The following is a 16,792-nucleotide window of genomic DNA, read 5'->3' as shown; positions in this document are numbered from 1 at the left end:
CGATGCACAGTGACACCATCTGCAGCAAGTTGATGCTGCAGCTCTCTGGAGGTGGTCTGAGGATTGTCCTTGACTGATCTCACCATTCTTCTTCTCTGCCTTTCTGATGTTTTTCTTGTCCTGACACTTCTGGCCTTAACAAGAACTGTCCCTATGTTCTTCCATTTCCTTACTATGTTCCTCACAGTGGAAACTGACAGGTTAAATCTCTGAGACAGCTTTTTGTATCCTTCCCCTGAACAACTATGTTGAATAATCTTTGTTTTCAGATCATTTGACAATTGTTTTGAGGAGCCCATGATGCCACTCTTCAGAGGAGATTCAAACAGGAGAACAACTTGCAAGTGGCCACTTTAAGTAGCTTTTCTCATGATTGCATACACCTGGCTATAAAGTTCAAAGCTCAATGAGGTTACAAAACCAAAAAAAGTGCTTTAGTAAGTCAGTAAAAAGTAGGCAGGAGTATTTAAAACAAGAAAATGATAAGGGTGCCCATACTTATGCACCGGTCAAATTTTGTTTGAATGCAGATTGCACATTTTCTGTTAGCACAATAAACCTCATTTCAAGGCAGAAACATTACTGTGTCCAACAGTTATTACATATATCAAACTGAAATAGCTGTTGCAAAAACACCAATTTTTATAAAACATTAAGCTTAAGATTAATAGGGGTGCCCAAACTTTTTCATATGACTGTATATATATATATGGTTTTTAAGATTCCCATTGATTTCTGTTTGGGCAAAGTGGGCTAAAGTGTTTTCTTTTGGCAAACCTTTAGCTGTTTTACAACTGAAGAACTTTTTGAGTTGTTGACTTGCTTCCACTTAAATGCACATATGACGTCTCATCCTCAAAATGGATCTACCTATGCACCAAATATATTGTGTGTTTAAAAATAAATAAACTTGTAAAAGTATCCTTTAGTGAAGCCCATTTCTACTTGTCTGCTGGTTTTGGCAGTTTGCAAAACCTAACAAACTTTTAAAAAAAAAAAAAAAAAAAAAAGTAGTTTGTGACAATTTTTTGCATGTTTTCAGCAGCCGCCATCCTATGAACAGGTAATTAAAGAAATCACACAAGTGCAAGTAGCCACAAGCAATTCTAATGTTGAACCCAGGCGGACATCCTCATGTGCAACACAAACTGACTTTCATTTGGAAGATGATTACACAGGGCCAGGCAATAATGTAATTCATCAGCCGGTTACTTGTGATCAAGCCACAGGTAGGTTTGTTTTGGTTACTAATAAAAAAAAATACTTTTAAATGCTTGATAATCACTAAAGACACAGTACATAAGTTTTTTTACAGTTTGTTTTTTTTTAAACTGAGGTGTGTAACATTGCCATGATATTTGCCTTGATAACTGAAGTCACTATACTGTTACTGGGGGAAGTACTGGTTCTACTTAAAGAGACTAGCTAAGTAAGGAATTTTACTGGCAATGGTACATTGGAGAAAAGTATGCAAATTGCTCTCTCGCAGAACAAGGTAAACAATTTTGCAAGTACCACTTAGGAGAAGTGGTTTCCCTTTAATTCAATGAACTTCTCTTAATCTTAATCAAACCTTGCAAAATGGCAAGGGATAAATGCCAAACCAAAAACTACTCTACAGTTAGCCTGTTTAAAGGAGTTTGCCCCTTTATTAGTGAAGAGCCATGTCTGGGTGGCTGAGTCTAATGCCGTGGGGGAAGAACTGGTTCACCTTTAATGAGCTCATCGAAGTATGGCAAGGCTACTTGAATAGGAACTGTTCTGCAGTACCTAGTAGCAGCCTCTACACATTGAATGGAGTTATGCCATGCAGCTCCAATCAATGTATTGACATCCAGCCACTGCTAGAATTTATAACAATCAGTGAGGGTGTTAAATATCGCATACATCCACACATCCCCCATATCTGATATTGACAACTTCTGGACCACCCATAGACTTTGAAGCATCCAAGCTGTCCGCATCATACTTTGCAGAGACGTTTTAAAACCTCACTGCATGCTATAGCTGCAGCACGAGATCATGCAGATGTGGGAGCCAATTGGAGACTGAGCCAGAAACCCCATAGAGGCATAGAGGGTTTATTCCCACCTCTGCCTTCCCAATCGCTGTATACATAGTGCTGAACAAGCACTGTGTATATAGGATAGGGAGTTCGCACAGAGATTCCTCTTCTGAACCCAATGGCCATGTGACACTGGATGTAGGGAGAGATTAGCAGTCTGTCAGCTCTGCTGCGCAGGCAGGAGGTTGACTTTCCCCTGAAAATGGGGTTATATACCAATCTCAGTTACAGAAGAAATCCAATTAAAAAACAAAACAGTAATTAAATGTTGAAATGGCCTGCAAATGGACATTATGGGTGGCACAATTTGTGAAATAAATTAAAAATAAGAAGCATGGAAATAAATAATCATAAAAGCTGCTGCCAACCCAAACCTGTCACTAGCCTCGCCCCCATTAAATAAATAATGTGTCCGCTATATCAAAATAATTCTTATGCTAAGGGGAGCTAATTTTAAAAGTCCTTTGTGGCCATAAAGGAAATGTGTATCTGATTTTCACATTTTTTATTTTCCCACCGATCTCTCTCGATATTAGCAAGACAAAATACTAAACAAGTGTATGAAAATGTCATAAAATGAAACCCCAGGTATCACAAAAAAATGCCAAAATTATGGGTGGACAATGGGGTGGTCTTGAACTGATAAGTTATCCTCTGAGTAGGTCATTAATATCTGATGACAGGACAACCTTTAATTTTCTGCCACGTTAGTATATTACCAAGGATACACTGTATCGGTTAAATTGAACCTATCAATTACACTTCTTCTTTTTTTTTTTTTTTTTTTTTTTATTTGTGATGCCCCCTTCAAGATCCTGTAGATCTATAGGAGTGTCGGTCCGGAGACTGGCTCCAATTTCCCAAGACTATACAAAAGAGCACAGCTCCGCAGGAAGAAGCTGCTGTATGTGCAGTGGTGTGCAAACCCATAGATTTTTCATTGAGCCGTACACTGCTCTGTGCATGGAGGAGCTGATTGTTGTGCATTTTTGTATAGTCTTTTGAGAAATTGGAGAGGAGCAAGGTCTTGAGACCCCCACCTATTTCTTAAAAGATTGTGCAAAATTGCACAGCTGGTGGTGGTCTCAGCACCCTTACCCCTACCGATCTACCACATGCTTAAGGTGGTATCATCTATAAAAAAAAAAAAAAATGTAAAAAAAACATTGTGAATGACAGGTACACCTTACATGTATATAGATAGTTTAGCTTACTTTATAAGATTGAAGAAATCTAGATGAATCTTTGATGATTAAGAAATTGTATAAAATGTAATTTTTTGTAATGTGCTTTTCATGTTTTAATTATTAGTTCAAAGGACAACTGAGAGATCGCGACAGTCAATACCTTTTGTGACAAATAATGTTCAGGACAGTGCCCTCCAGATAGCAGTCAGTATCACTGCTGGGACTAACACCCGATACGAAGAATCAAATGTCACCAGATACCCAGTGCCAAGGCCAAGGACAAAATCTAATCTTAAACCTGTAATAAACAATAATTTAAGTATTTATCAAGGGAGCAGTGAGATCTTCTTCCAGAGTACATCCGAAGAAGAACTTCATTCCAGCCAGTCTGGTTCTGGTTTTGATGATAATTTTCTGGAAGACCTATTAGAAATGAACAATATGAGCCATGAAAGAAGCCAAAACAGTATTGTGTCAAGGATTAAAGCCTTTGAGTCCCAAGGTGAAAGTTCAGAACCTAAAAGACCAGAAGTCGCACCACGTTCCATTAACACAAGGGGTGCTGTCACCACAAAGCCTGTATTAGCTCCCAAACCATTATCCAACAGAATACCTGGTGAATGGGACCCTGGGAAAGACAACAAACCAAAATTTGTGCCAAGAGACGGGCTTGTACTATCAAGTCTACAAGATGGCAGTGGGGTGATCAAACCAGACCTGCCAAAGAAACCAAAGCCGAATCTCTCAAAAAGCAACAGTAATGAGTTCCCTGATGGTCTGGTTGGGACGTCGGGAAGCAACAGTAAAGAGTCTGAGAGAAAATTACCAGTTCCTGCGCCCAGGCCTCTGCTGCCTAAAAAACCCAGTCAAGCTGACAACCTTGTTTCGGTATCGGTGGGAGCCAAACCCCTCGTTCCTGTTCCAAAATTCTCTGTAGCTTCTCAAGCCAAAGCATTTAACTCCATGGAAACACCTGCAGCCAGAGTAGTGCAGAGCAAGTCAGTTGGTGACCTAGACTTGATCAGCTTTGATGATGATGTGTTAACGCCGGTCCTGCACAGTCCAGAAGTCATAGGTGATGCAAAGGCAAACGTTGGTAAGGACCAATAGTAACTTTGTATTCAGTGGTCATTTTTTTTTTTTGCTGTATGTGCAATACTATGCAAGGATAGGATTCTTTCCTTAAAAAAATAGGTTATTTCCTGATGACCGTTTCCCTTTAAAGCAGATTTTTGTTAAATGCATTTGTTTTTTTTATATATCACAATATTTATTCTAAAAATTAGAAATCTTACAATTTTCATACTGGTCACTAGGGCTTTATTAAACTGTAACTTCCTGTAGTTTCAAGAAACTCACATGTACATTAGCTACAATGAACAGAGTCAGATGCTATCTTTTTGTATTGAGGCACCTAATGAGCCTGTACAAAGGTCATTGTAGGTGAAGGGGAGCAGGGTCAGCTGACATCTTATATTGTGATAGGTGGATCCTGTGTTATCAGTGGTGTATAAAGGTGTTACCTGTCACTGTAATCCTGCCTGTGCTGATAAAGGAGACTACTGTGAATTCTTCCTGAAAGCACAGCACATTAGTCTTAAATAGTCCCTTTGGCAAGTGTGAAAATTACAAGATAACGAAGTTTGATTTTTTTAATGAAGATCATATCCTGATGAAAAAAACTTTCATTTAAACAAAAAATACATTTAACACACAAAAACTCATTTAAACAGTAGGTTATTTTATGCACTTAGCTTCCTTTTAAAATGTTCACTGATCTACGGATAATCTGCATGATTTGGGATGCGAATTTGGAATGTTGGAAATCTATTCCATGAGTTTGGAAATGTATTGGACAATAATTATCTGCTATGGACATTATCCATTCAGTTGGATAGCGGATTAAGTCAGCAAGCATTTCCCATGCAGAAATTATTCACTTATGGGGAAAAAAAAAAAATCTTCCAGTTTGTGCCTCTCTTTTTTTGTATGTTGTGAATGCTCTATAAAGCCAAACCTCCAAATATTTAATAGTTAAAACTTGACTGAACTACATTAATTTAAAACTGTGGCAAGGGCGATGGAAGTATCCTTCGCTGCTGATTAAATGAGAAGCCACAATGAGATGAAGAAATGCTGGTTTAATGTCAATGCGTTTCTGAGTCACTCCAACTCCTTCAGGACAAACCAGGATTCAGGATTTTTTGGGGGTTTGTCTTAAAGGAGTCGGAGTGACTCCGAAACGCGTTGACATTAAAACATCATTTCTTTATCTCATCGTGGCTTGGCACATACTTCTCTCGCCCTTGGCACATTTGTGTGTGTGGCTGTGATTTATGCATTTCTAGAAGTTGTGTCTCACACAACCCCTTAAGGTGAGCACCCGTTCCCTTTTGTTTTCTCTTTAATACTTGGATAAGACCCTATTGTGCTTTTGCATTGTTCAGCTAACATTAATTTAATTAGTATCAATAAACAAAAAAATGGACCATTGCTGGCTTTTCTATATTTGTCCAGTGTGTGACCTTTGTTGCCAGTACAGTTCTAGCAACCCCCTGCTTGGGGCCAGCATAAAATGGTAATTTACCAGCACGGACATAGCGTTCAGACACTGTTTTTCATGTTATGCTCCTTTTTGATAGCTTAAACAGCTGCTGCCCTGGAACAATTGACAAGTGTAGAGATTTTTCTTATGCTTTACACACAATCATCTCGCATTCAAAGATTGTTCAGAGCAATTATTACAGGGACTTTGCTTTTGTATAGGTGGATTCCATATTCTAAACATACAAATAAGTTTACTGTACGTTTAGAATTGTGTCTTGCTTGTCTTAGCTAATAGTGGGATAGTTGATTTCTCTGGAACAAATGCATTTGTTTGGGATATGTATATGGAGTTTCCGTTTTTGCCAATTGTTCTGTCTGGAGTTTAAAAAAGAGAAATCTATTTGGTCATTAATTTTATACATTTTAGATGGCTTTAATTCTCAGGGGCTAAGTATAGGTGCCAGAAGTCCCCTTTACCCCACAAACAACAGGGAGGTGGCCCTCTTTTACTCGAGAGTGGTTGGGTGCCAATAATCAGATCATGTGGTTATGTCTGCCATACTATCAATTGTCTCCTTTAAATTTTATAAGCATCTGCAAATGCAAGAATATTCACTACGCCAAGGTTCAGGGCTCTGTGTTTGCTGTTATCGTGTCCACATTCCAAACTGTAAGGAAAATGTTTTCTCTCTTCAGATCCTTTCCAGCTGTTTTCCAAGGATGAAGCTGAGAAGGAGCAGCCAGCTCCTCCCTCCGTGTTGAGAAAGCCTACAGTCATCCGGATCTCTGGCAAATTAGGCAAATGTGAGCATTGCAATAAGATTCTTCGTTTTCTGCACAAATATTCATCGTGATTATTTAATGATTGTTGTGTTCCTGAACACTACATCTGAGTGATGTGACTTCACTCTAGAGTTTGCAATTTCATTCTGTGACTCACATGGCTGTCCAGGACCTAACAAGTAGTACTCGTGCTAATATGTAGAAGTACAGCTAATCTGGTCATAGGTGAACTACATACAGTAGCTTTTTTCATAAACCTAATTCCTTAAATACAGTGTCCAGAAATATTTGGAAAGTGACACAAGTTTTGGCATTTTATCTGTTTACTAAAACTTATTCAAGATACAGTTATATAATTAGTATGGCCTTAAAGTGCAGACTCAGCTTCAATTTTTGGGTATTCAAATACTAATTGAAGTAAGGGTTTAGGAATTATAGCTCTACAATATGTAGTGGCCTCTTTTTCAAGGAACCAAAGGTAATTGGACAATTATCTCAAAAGCTCTTTAATGGGCTGCATGGGCTAGTCCCTCATCAATCAACCAGGTAAAAGACGTGGAGCTGATTCCAGGTGTGGCATTTGCATTTGGAAGCTGTTGCTTTGAACCCAGAACATGTGGTCAAGGGAGCGCTCAATGGAAGAGAAACAGACCATAATTAGGCTGACAAAAAAGAAGAAATCCATCAGAGAGATCACAGAAATGTTAAGATTAGCCAAATCAACAGTTTTGTACATTCTGCAAAAAAAAAAAAGCGCACTGGTGAAATTGGGAACTCAAAAAGGCCTGGACATCCACGGAAGACAACCCTGATGGATGATCACAGAATTCTTTCCATGGTGAATAAAACCCCTTCACAACATCCACCCAAGTGAAGAACACTCTCCAGTAATTAACAGTATTTAAGTCTACCATAAAGCGAAGACTTCATGAAGGCAAATGCAGAGTATTCACCACAAGCTGCAAACCATTAATCAGCCTTAAAAATAGAAAGCCCAGATTAGACTTCTAAACATCTAAAGAAGCCAGCCCAGTTCTGGAAAAACATTCTTTAGGCTGATGAAACTAAGATCAACTTTTACAAGAATTATGGGAAGAAGAAAGTATGGAGAAGGCTTTGGAACACCTCATGATCCAAAGCACAACACATCCTGTGTGATGTCATGGGCATGCATGGCTTCCAATGGCGTTGGTCACAAGTGTTTATTGATGATGTGACTGAAGACAGAAGCAGCTGGATGAATTCTGAAATATACAGGGCGATACTTTCTGCTTAGATGCAACCAAATGCTGCCAGGTTGATTGCATGGCGTTTCACAGTACAGATAGACAATGACCCAAAACATACTGCGACAAGGCAAATAAGTGCAATATTCTGCAAAGGCTGAGTGATCACTAGATCTCAACCCCATCGAGTAGCATTTCACATGCTTAAGACAAAATTTAAGGCAGAAAGACTCACAAACAAGCAACAACTGAAGTCAGCTGCAGTAAAGGCCTGACAAAGCATCACAAAGGCGGAAACCCGGTGTTTTGGTGACGTCCATAGTACGAAGTCCATAGATTCTCTACCAAGTATTAAAACTGGGCAGATTAACTTTATCATAAATAAAATATTCAATTACTTTTGAGCCCTGAAATGAGGCTTTGTAGAAAAATGGTTGCAATTCCTAAATGGTTCACAGGATATTTTTGTTCAACCCCTTTGATTAAACCTAAAAGTCTACACTTCAATTGCATCTCAGTTGTTTAATTTTAAATAAAAAATAGTGGCCCGCAGAGCCCAAATCACAGCGATTCGTCCATTGTCCAAATATTTCTGGACCTAACTGTAAGTGGAAATATAAATTTTATCAGCTGAGCTTTGGATGCTAATGTATTTGGCTTATCTTTAGATTACTGTGCATTGATAGATCATGGTGTATAAACCTTACTGATGTGACCATTATGATAGAGAGGTGTGTTGAAGGTGGAGACTGCCCTCAAAGAAATTCTGGTGAGGTAATAAAGTATGCTCGTTTGTGACTCGGGAACCCTTGCTTTTTCCATCACTTCGGGCTCGTTGAGATGAGTATTTGAGTATCAATGGTCCATGTGAAAAAAATCTCAGCTTGCACTAGTCTGGTCCATTGTACAGACCTTTCATGCATGTGAAGCTAGTAGATTTGGTGCAAATCAATTTGCTGGATCCAGTCTAGTGGCTAGGTCAGTAATCTGTGCCTGCTGGATGGGAGCCCTGAAAACCTACCTCACGCATCCACAGCTCTTCTTTTGATTAGCCTGCCTGATAAACCATCCCATTTACATCTTGATGACGTGTCACCAGGCCATCTAATCAAAGGAAGAGCCATGGGTATCAGGCGGTAAGGGGCAGTTCTCAGGGATCCCATCCACCGGTCAGCACGGATGTGTGAACTCGGCCATAGGCCACAGTCTGAACATATTTTGCCTTTACCTGTGCCCACTGCAAATTACTGTCTTATTATAGTAGATAAAGTGTATCTGATCATGGAGTTCAATGGTGAAACCTACACAATCCCAACAAGTGGGTCCTGTGTCCTTCATTGCCACGGGGAAGGTGGCTGCCTGCATGTGTGCAGTCACTCTCCATTATACTTTATGGGAGTATTGGGTTCCCAATATTAGTGGAAATAAAGTAATGTGGTAATATTTTCTATTCACAGCATGTGAAGAACTTCAGACCCCTCCACCACTTCCGGCAGAAAAGCCAGTTGGAAGTCTATACAGTAAACCAACTGCAAGGGCACGTCCTACAGTTAGAAAGGTAGATGTCATATACTTATTTGTATGGCAGCATTTGTCATCAGATGTGATACAGCTGTATTATTGGATGCAGTGGTAGTGGAGTGTCAGCGTATGTTGCATAGATTAATTAATTAATTTTTTTTTGCATATTGTATGTGGACATTTATACAGTTTAGTATTTTTTATTTCTTTTTTTTTTTTTTTTAGGAATGGGAGCAATTTGATAATGGAGAAGAGACATGGTCTAAGCCAGTATTACCTACCAGGTAGGGAGGGATGTGTCAAGATGACATAATGGTTGTTTTTGTGTTGGTCAAGTGTCATTCTCCTAAAGTGTCTATATCATGTGAGCTGTAAACAGCAATACATAAATGAAAGAAATTAAAACTTCAGTCTTGTACTGTTTTCCTTGCATCCCATTTAGAGTTGTCATGTGATTCCCAGGTTCTTTATTGAAACTTTTCATGCATTCTGATTTACTTCATCTTACTCTTTGTTCTGACCTAGACCAATTGGTGTTAAAGTGATAGACACTCCACAGCCACCCCCTCAGAAAGGACCGCCCGGAAGACCTCCACCCCCCAAAATCTCCAAAAATGCCTCAAATCGAGATGCCTTTCCCCGATCATCCTCTGATGTGGGCATGGGTGCAAAGCAAAATGTATCTGGGCTCAACAGATCAAAAAGTCAAGTGTTAAAAAGACAGCAACCAGATCTACCTCCTCGACCTAAGCCTGGACATCCGCTATATAACAAGTACACGGTAAGGCCCCTATACCACCACAGGACGAAAGTGTGAAGTACTACATTAGTATGTATTGCTGCGAGAATTTCCTGCTATTGTGTTGGTGCTGTGTGCTGCTAAACAGCTCTAACCCATCAAAACATAGGCTCCACCAGACCACGGAAGGTGTCCTGTGGGATCTGGCAGATGACCAGCAGGTCCCTTAACTCCTGTAAATTGCAAGTTGGAGCTTTCAGGAATTGAACTTTCAGCACATGTAAGAAGTATTTGATCAGAATGGGATCTGTATAGTTTGGATGAACATGATCGAGAGTTAATGGTGTTGACTTTGCCTTCACTTAATCCTGACCATTGTTTGTAGCATGGCAAGTGTGCTATCCTGCTGAAAAAGGCCACTTCTGTTGAAGGAAAGCGATTATCTGAAACTGACCAATTGATTAAATCAGATTTTTGTGTTACATTGCTAAAAAAATTTTTTAATAAATGTTTTTTTTTTCATATCATCATCTTTATTAAAAATCAAAATTGTTAATCTTCTAATTTTAACACTGACCACTCGGCTTTTTTAGAGTCATTCTTCCTGTCCTTTCAGGAAGAGTTTTCAGCAGGCTTGTTATCATCAAAGGCAGGATTACAGTGACAGGTAACACCTCAATACGCAGGATCCACCATTCACAATAGGTAATATCACAGCTGACCCTGCTCCCTCTCTTTTCACAATGTCATTTGTACAGCAGGCACATTAGACAATTCAGTAGAAAAGCTAGGGCCTGGGTCTGTTCATTTTGGCTACGTGCATTTGTTGTTTCCTGAAACAAAAGGAAGTTAGAGTCTAAAAAAAGCCCAAGCGGTCAGTGTGAAAATTGCAAGATTTCTCATTTTTTATTTTTAATACAGATTGTAAAGGAAAAAAATTGCCCTAGAAACCGTTTCAAAGTCAGGTCCTCACTCAGCCTGCGTGACGTGGGATGGGAAAACTATAAAGGGGTCCACGTCATTCTACAGCTCAAGTCTGTCACTCGCCCTTCACTCAGAACATAGAAAGTACCCCCAACCAGTCCACACACCCAAGACGCTCAATGCTGCCACCACTTACCAAAAGGGCAGTAAGTCCCAATGTCATGCCCACAGCGTACTCACTGCCCGCAGGCCATACACAGGTCACATGCACAAACTACCAATTAGTTTTTACATAGACACTTGGGTTCTTCAGGGCAACAACTTAAAGCAATTAAAGTTTTAGGCCTTAATACACAAAGGGTACAGTGCTTATGTATAAAAAGTAGGAACATAACAGACATGCATAAAAAGTGCAAGTAACAGTTATAAAAACCAAATGTAAAAACCAGGTAAGTTCTATATTTAGCAGTTCTCTGAAAGAAAGTCATTTTCTGCTCTTAAGGACAAGGTCAGAATGTGCACAAGTCCAATTAGCTTGGATCCCCAACTTGTGTCATATTAGGGAAAAAATTAATTCCTTATGTGCAGTCCTTCATTGGGGATGGAACATTATTCTCCGCCTTCCTGGGTCCACCAATGGGGAGGGTTCTTCATTGCACATGCACAGCGCCCCCTACCCTCTTTGTCCGCTGGTACAATTACAAGGGGATTAATATTTTTTGTTTTGTGTAAATTGCAATCTGCTGATGTTGGACTTTTATAAAGTGTGTATGAAGACAAATCACAGATCTTATGCGAGCAAAAGCATTATTTGGTCAGGGTCACACATTGCTTCTTCTTCAGCACAGAGGAAAAGATTTCCAAAAGAGAAATTGCTTAGTTTTATGTTTTATGTACAGAATACAATAAATCTACTATACAAAGCAATTTTCAGTAAGACTAGGATCACACTGTGACTTTCTTTTTCCTGCGTTTATCATATGAGGAAAGATACTTCCTGTTATACATGGAAAAACATGTCCACAGAGGGCCAGGTAGTCAGACCTTTGACCTGCGCCTGACTGGTATATGTCAGTATATTTAAAAAAAAATAAATAAATAAAGTCCCCTATCCATCATTTTGCATTTTTTAAATGACTTTTGTTTTGTATTCATTGTCATTTCTGCATCTATCTATCTATCTATCTATCTATCTATCTATCTATCTATCTATCTATCTATCTATAATTTTTACTCGCTTATATAGCTCCATTAATTTCCACAGCGCTTTGCAGACATCATCACTGTCCCCGTTGGGGCTCACAATCTACATTCCCTATCACTATGTTTTTGGAGTGTGGGAGGAAACCGGTGAACCTGGAGGAAACCCACGCAAACACGGGGAGAACATACAAACTCCTTGCAGATGTTGTCATTGGTGGGATTTGAGCCCAGGACCCCAGCGCTGCAAGGCTACAATGCTACCCACTGCGCCAGAGTAAATCGTCTCATGATCCTTTAACATGCTACACGTTATTTTTAATCTGCATAAAAAAAAAAATTGACAGATTTTGTATTCCAACATTTCAAAAATTCGCAATTGATGATTTAAGCTTAATCATCTAGATAAGCAAAACCACGTCCACATTGTCAAAAAAACCACAGACGATACCAAATAAAGTTAACGCAAAGAAAGGAACAAGTTTAAATTGTGAATAAAGATCAAATAAAAAAAACAATGTTACAACCATTTTTACTCCAGGATAAAATGCACAAAGACCAGGAGGAATCCGGTCCTCTCATATTCTATTGTCATAGATAAAAAGGTACTCTGTCATAACGCCTCGTGTTCTCTGAAGTGAAACTGCTTTCCTTTTTTCTTTAGTTGCCTCTGCCTCATGGAATTGCTGAAAAGGATATTGTATCTGCTAATCACGGAGAGCTGTCGTGTAAGGTAAATCCTACTTCTACATAATAATGTGCACATTATAGTAGCAGAATACCTTCTTTATATCGATCACATTATCATAGCAGGTCATGATAGTCATTGAATGGACTTTTGATCAAAAGCATAACTTGTATATCCTGGGCCCCAAAGCATACCTAACCCAGGGACCCTGACCTACTGTAGGTGTACGTCCTATGGTTATGTCCCTGCTTTATACGTAGATGAAGAACCCTGATGTGTTCATGCCACGAGTCTTTACAGCTTTCCATTTCTTTTCTTATTTGTCTAATACTTTCAGCGTGGAGAGGTGCTGGTGCTGCTGGAGCAAAAAGACAATAACTATGTCCATTGTCAAAAGGGAGGTATAATCGGGGATGTAAAAGTGACTAACATGAAGATTATCACTCCACTCGATGACAGCTCAGAAAACAAGCAAAAGGTAGGTTTCTCCTCCTCCGAGAGCTCTAAATATTTTTCCCCAAATCATATTATATTGACTTATAAGAAAGCAATTATATACAAAATGTACAGTCCGGAGAAAGGATGACCTGTCATGGATGAGATGTGGGACAGGTGGAGACTGATATGGACAGTTCCTGTAGCTGAGTTGCCACCACACTGATCCCCTAAATCAGCTGGTCTTGACGCTCACATTGAGCAGGGACTTACTCGTTCAAGACTTGTACATTGGACTTGGGGTCTCTGGGCCCTGATTTATCAGCGGGGTCCAGTGCCTGAGCTTACAGTAACATGGTTGGTGTGGACCCACTGTGCCAAGGGCCGGACTTACCTTGGAGGGGCATAACTAACCAACTATCTGATTTGAGCTGGAGGCTCTGATGGTGAGGATAGGCTTGGGCCACAGGTAGTTGCCAGGTGTCACTCCAGGGTGCAGTCCCCAGACCTGCAGCAGCTGACCCACGGGTCAGAGCAGTAGGACGAGACAGAGGCATAGTCAGATGGTCGGGTCAGCAGCACGGGCGCTGAGAAGGCATGAGAGTTGTCAGCATAACAGTAAGTCTTAGAGACGTATCTTTAACACCTCCGTGCTGCCTCCTGTCCTGACATAGATACTGTTGAAAAAGCTCTGTGGCAGAAACATCTAGCCTATATTAACCGTGTGACTTTGCTATAAATAAATCTGCTAATTATCATGATTTACAAATGGGAATTTTTCAATAAATTCTATTATTTAGGACATGTTTTCAAGTTCAGGCTACAAGTTATTCGCATTCACCCTTTAAAATCTTTAGAAGGAATCTGTCAAGTAGGATCAACCCTCCTAAGTCGTCCATACGGGCACGTGGGTCATTGGAAGCTGAATAAACGGATACCTTGATATCTGCGATCCAATGTCTTATTCCAGAGTAATCCATGTTTTTTCTTTGTATGTAAATGAGCTGTTACGATCTATGAGCCGGACATAGATCTCCCTGAGAATCTGTCTCCAGACCTTATTTTAAATGAAAGGGGGAGTTACCAGTGTGAGACATGTAATAGCTGACATTCTGCTCTCCTGATCTACATGTCTCACACTGGTAACACCTCTTTCATTTAAAATATGCTTCTCAGGGTGATCTGTGCCTGGCCCTTATGTCTTAACAGCTCATTTACATATTGAAAAGGTTGTCCACTACATAGTGCAATGCCCCCATCGATTTAAACCGCTTCTACCGCGTACTTGCGGCCTATGAAAGCAGACTGAAAGCGCGCAGTGGATGGTGGGCTGTGACATGCGGTGAAACCCCCCTTTAATCAGGGGGGCTGCACGCCACTGGGCCACGCCTGCATGAATCCAGAACGTGACGTGACACCAGCGGATGTCAGAGGAGGCTGCAGCCGGGGTCACGTGATGCCTGGTGAGCGGTCAGCGATGGCGCCACTCGCAGGCACAATTGGCAGCTGTATGTATTTACAAAGAGACTTGTTTACAAGGTTTAAATCGATGGGGGCATTAAACTATATAGTGAACCACCTCTTTAAGAAAAACGTGGCATTCTCTGCAATAAGACATCAGATAACAGGAAGCTGAATAAAATGACATCTTATGACCTACATGCCCATATAGACGGCTTAGGAGGGTTGATCCTACTGACAGATTCCCTTAAATACGGCGTTGTTGGACACACCATAATATGCACTGTGTACCTGGCAATGGCTGAAAAGTACAAAATACAATCAGTGGCAGTGTGAAAGCTGGATTTTCATTAATATAATGACATGGAAGCAAAATTATACATTGTTATATAATTCAAAGTGTTTCACTTTGAATAATACGTCATTTTTGGACATCAAATTCCTATTAAAAGAACAGGAGAGGACCAGACCCCAACCCTCCACTGTTTTTCTGTGCTCAACTGAACATAATACGTATTTATTATTTTCTCACGTACATTTTGCATCTTTTCTTTTTATCAAATTGCTGTCATAAAGCATTTAATTTCATGTTATTATATTCCTGAACCACTGAGACTTTGTCTTCAACTTGTTTTTTTCAGGACTTGCCCTATAGAATGGAGGACAGCCATACGCCTCATGCAGTGGTGCTGCATGACTTTGTTGGAGGTACGCCGAGCTACCATTGCGTTCTGCCCGTGTTGGCACATACTGAAAAGTTCATTATTCTAGATTTGATGCATTGTCCTTCCGATGAGACCTTAGTATTATTCATGTTTTGAACTGAAAGGTGTTAGTTTTTTTTTTTTTCGTTTTTTAACATTCATCTAATACTCCATCTTTTAAAGGGAAACTATCAACAGGATTTCACTCCCAAAACTATTTATATTTGCATGTAGCTCTTTCAAACACAAGTCCAGCAATATCTTTACATGGCCAGACCATTCCTCTATTACTGAGAGATCAACCTTTGAGTTAATGCCTTTGTCACTCCAGCTCTATTCACCGCCCAGCACCGCGTCCTCCTGCTTGACTAACGGCTCCGTTGTCTGAAGTCACCTAGCACAGAGGCTATCAGTCAAGACAGATCTACCATACCCTTTAAGACCACAAAAACTTTTTCTAATACTTTGAAGTGTGTATATATTTTATCTGAAAGATTAAGATCAGCTGTTAGTCTCAGAAAAAGGTTGATAAATTAAGTTACTATTATTTCTGTACATCCAATAGGCAAGTTTTCTTGCCATGCTTTATATAAATGGCTTGCGTGATGTAATTGGTAAACATCTTAAGGCCCCGTCACACTTAGCGACGCTACAGCGATCCCGACAACGATACGACCTGTCAGGGATCGTTGCTGCGTCGCTATGTGGTCGCTGGTGAGATGTCAAACAGTCAGATCTTCCCAACGACGCAGCAACGATGCGGCGACCCGTAGCGACCTGTATAACAATGCAACGCAAATGCACGCCTATGTGTCTCAGTTCTGAGTCGCCAACGAGGTCGTTGGTAAGGTGTCAAACACACTGATGCATGCTACCCAGCGGGACCTCAATGATCAAAAAATGGTCCAGGCCATTTCGACACGACCAGCGATCTCACAGCCGGGGCCTGGTCGCTGCTAAGTGTCAAACGTAGCGAGATCGCTACTGAGGTCGATGTTGCATCACAAAACTTGTGACTCAGCAGCGATCTCGCTTAGTGTGACGGGGGATTAAGTCCTGTGGATTATCACAGACTCTGCAGCCTCTTTACTGTGTGAACACTGGGGAGCTCTTATATAAGGAGCACAGGGCGATCATTTGTATCATTTCAACTTTTTTTTTTTTTTACAAAAAATTATCTAGATCTGTTGTGATATATATCTGAAAATGAAAAGTTTGCAAATAGTGATGAGACTGATAAGTAATATGCAGCACGTAAAACAATTTTATTCTAGCAGCTGTACTAATAGCTTTAGAAGAGTGAATAATTGTA

The 16,792-nt window shown here is 40.1% G+C and overlaps 1 protein-coding gene across 4 annotated transcripts in view; it reads left to right on the top strand.

Annotated features, from left to right (window-relative positions):
* Positions 1 to 16,792, top strand: part of SH3D19 (SH3 domain containing 19) — a 137,824-nt gene that overhangs the window by 97,936 nt on the left and 23,096 nt on the right. For 2 of the 4 annotated variants that reach the window (XM_073642525.1, XM_073642527.1), the window contains exons 6-14: positions 1,046 to 1,229; positions 3,377 to 4,348; positions 6,496 to 6,603; positions 9,266 to 9,366; positions 9,555 to 9,613; positions 9,855 to 10,110; positions 12,857 to 12,925; positions 13,218 to 13,358; positions 15,418 to 15,484. In XM_073642525.1, coding sequence (XP_073498626.1) covers positions 1,046 to 1,229; positions 3,377 to 4,348; positions 6,496 to 6,603; positions 9,266 to 9,366; positions 9,555 to 9,613; positions 9,855 to 10,110; positions 12,857 to 12,925; positions 13,218 to 13,358; positions 15,418 to 15,484 — 1,957 coding nt within the window. Of the gene's footprint in view, positions 1 to 1,042; positions 1,230 to 3,376; positions 4,349 to 6,495; positions 6,604 to 9,265; positions 9,367 to 9,554; positions 9,614 to 9,854; positions 10,111 to 12,856; positions 12,926 to 13,217; positions 13,359 to 15,417; positions 15,485 to 16,792 lie in introns of all 4 variants that reach the window. The other 2 variants (XM_073642524.1, XM_073642526.1) reach the window with 1 other exon arrangement.

This window comes from Phyllobates terribilis, unplaced genomic scaffold (genome assembly GCF_046119375.1).
Source record: "Phyllobates terribilis strain yellow unplaced genomic scaffold, ASM4611937v1 Scaffold_1__5_contigs__length_1240528914, whole genome shotgun sequence".
Taxonomy (NCBI): Eukaryota; Metazoa; Chordata; class Amphibia; order Anura; family Dendrobatidae; genus Phyllobates; species Phyllobates terribilis.
This window is presented reverse-complemented; position numbering and strand designations above follow the sequence as displayed.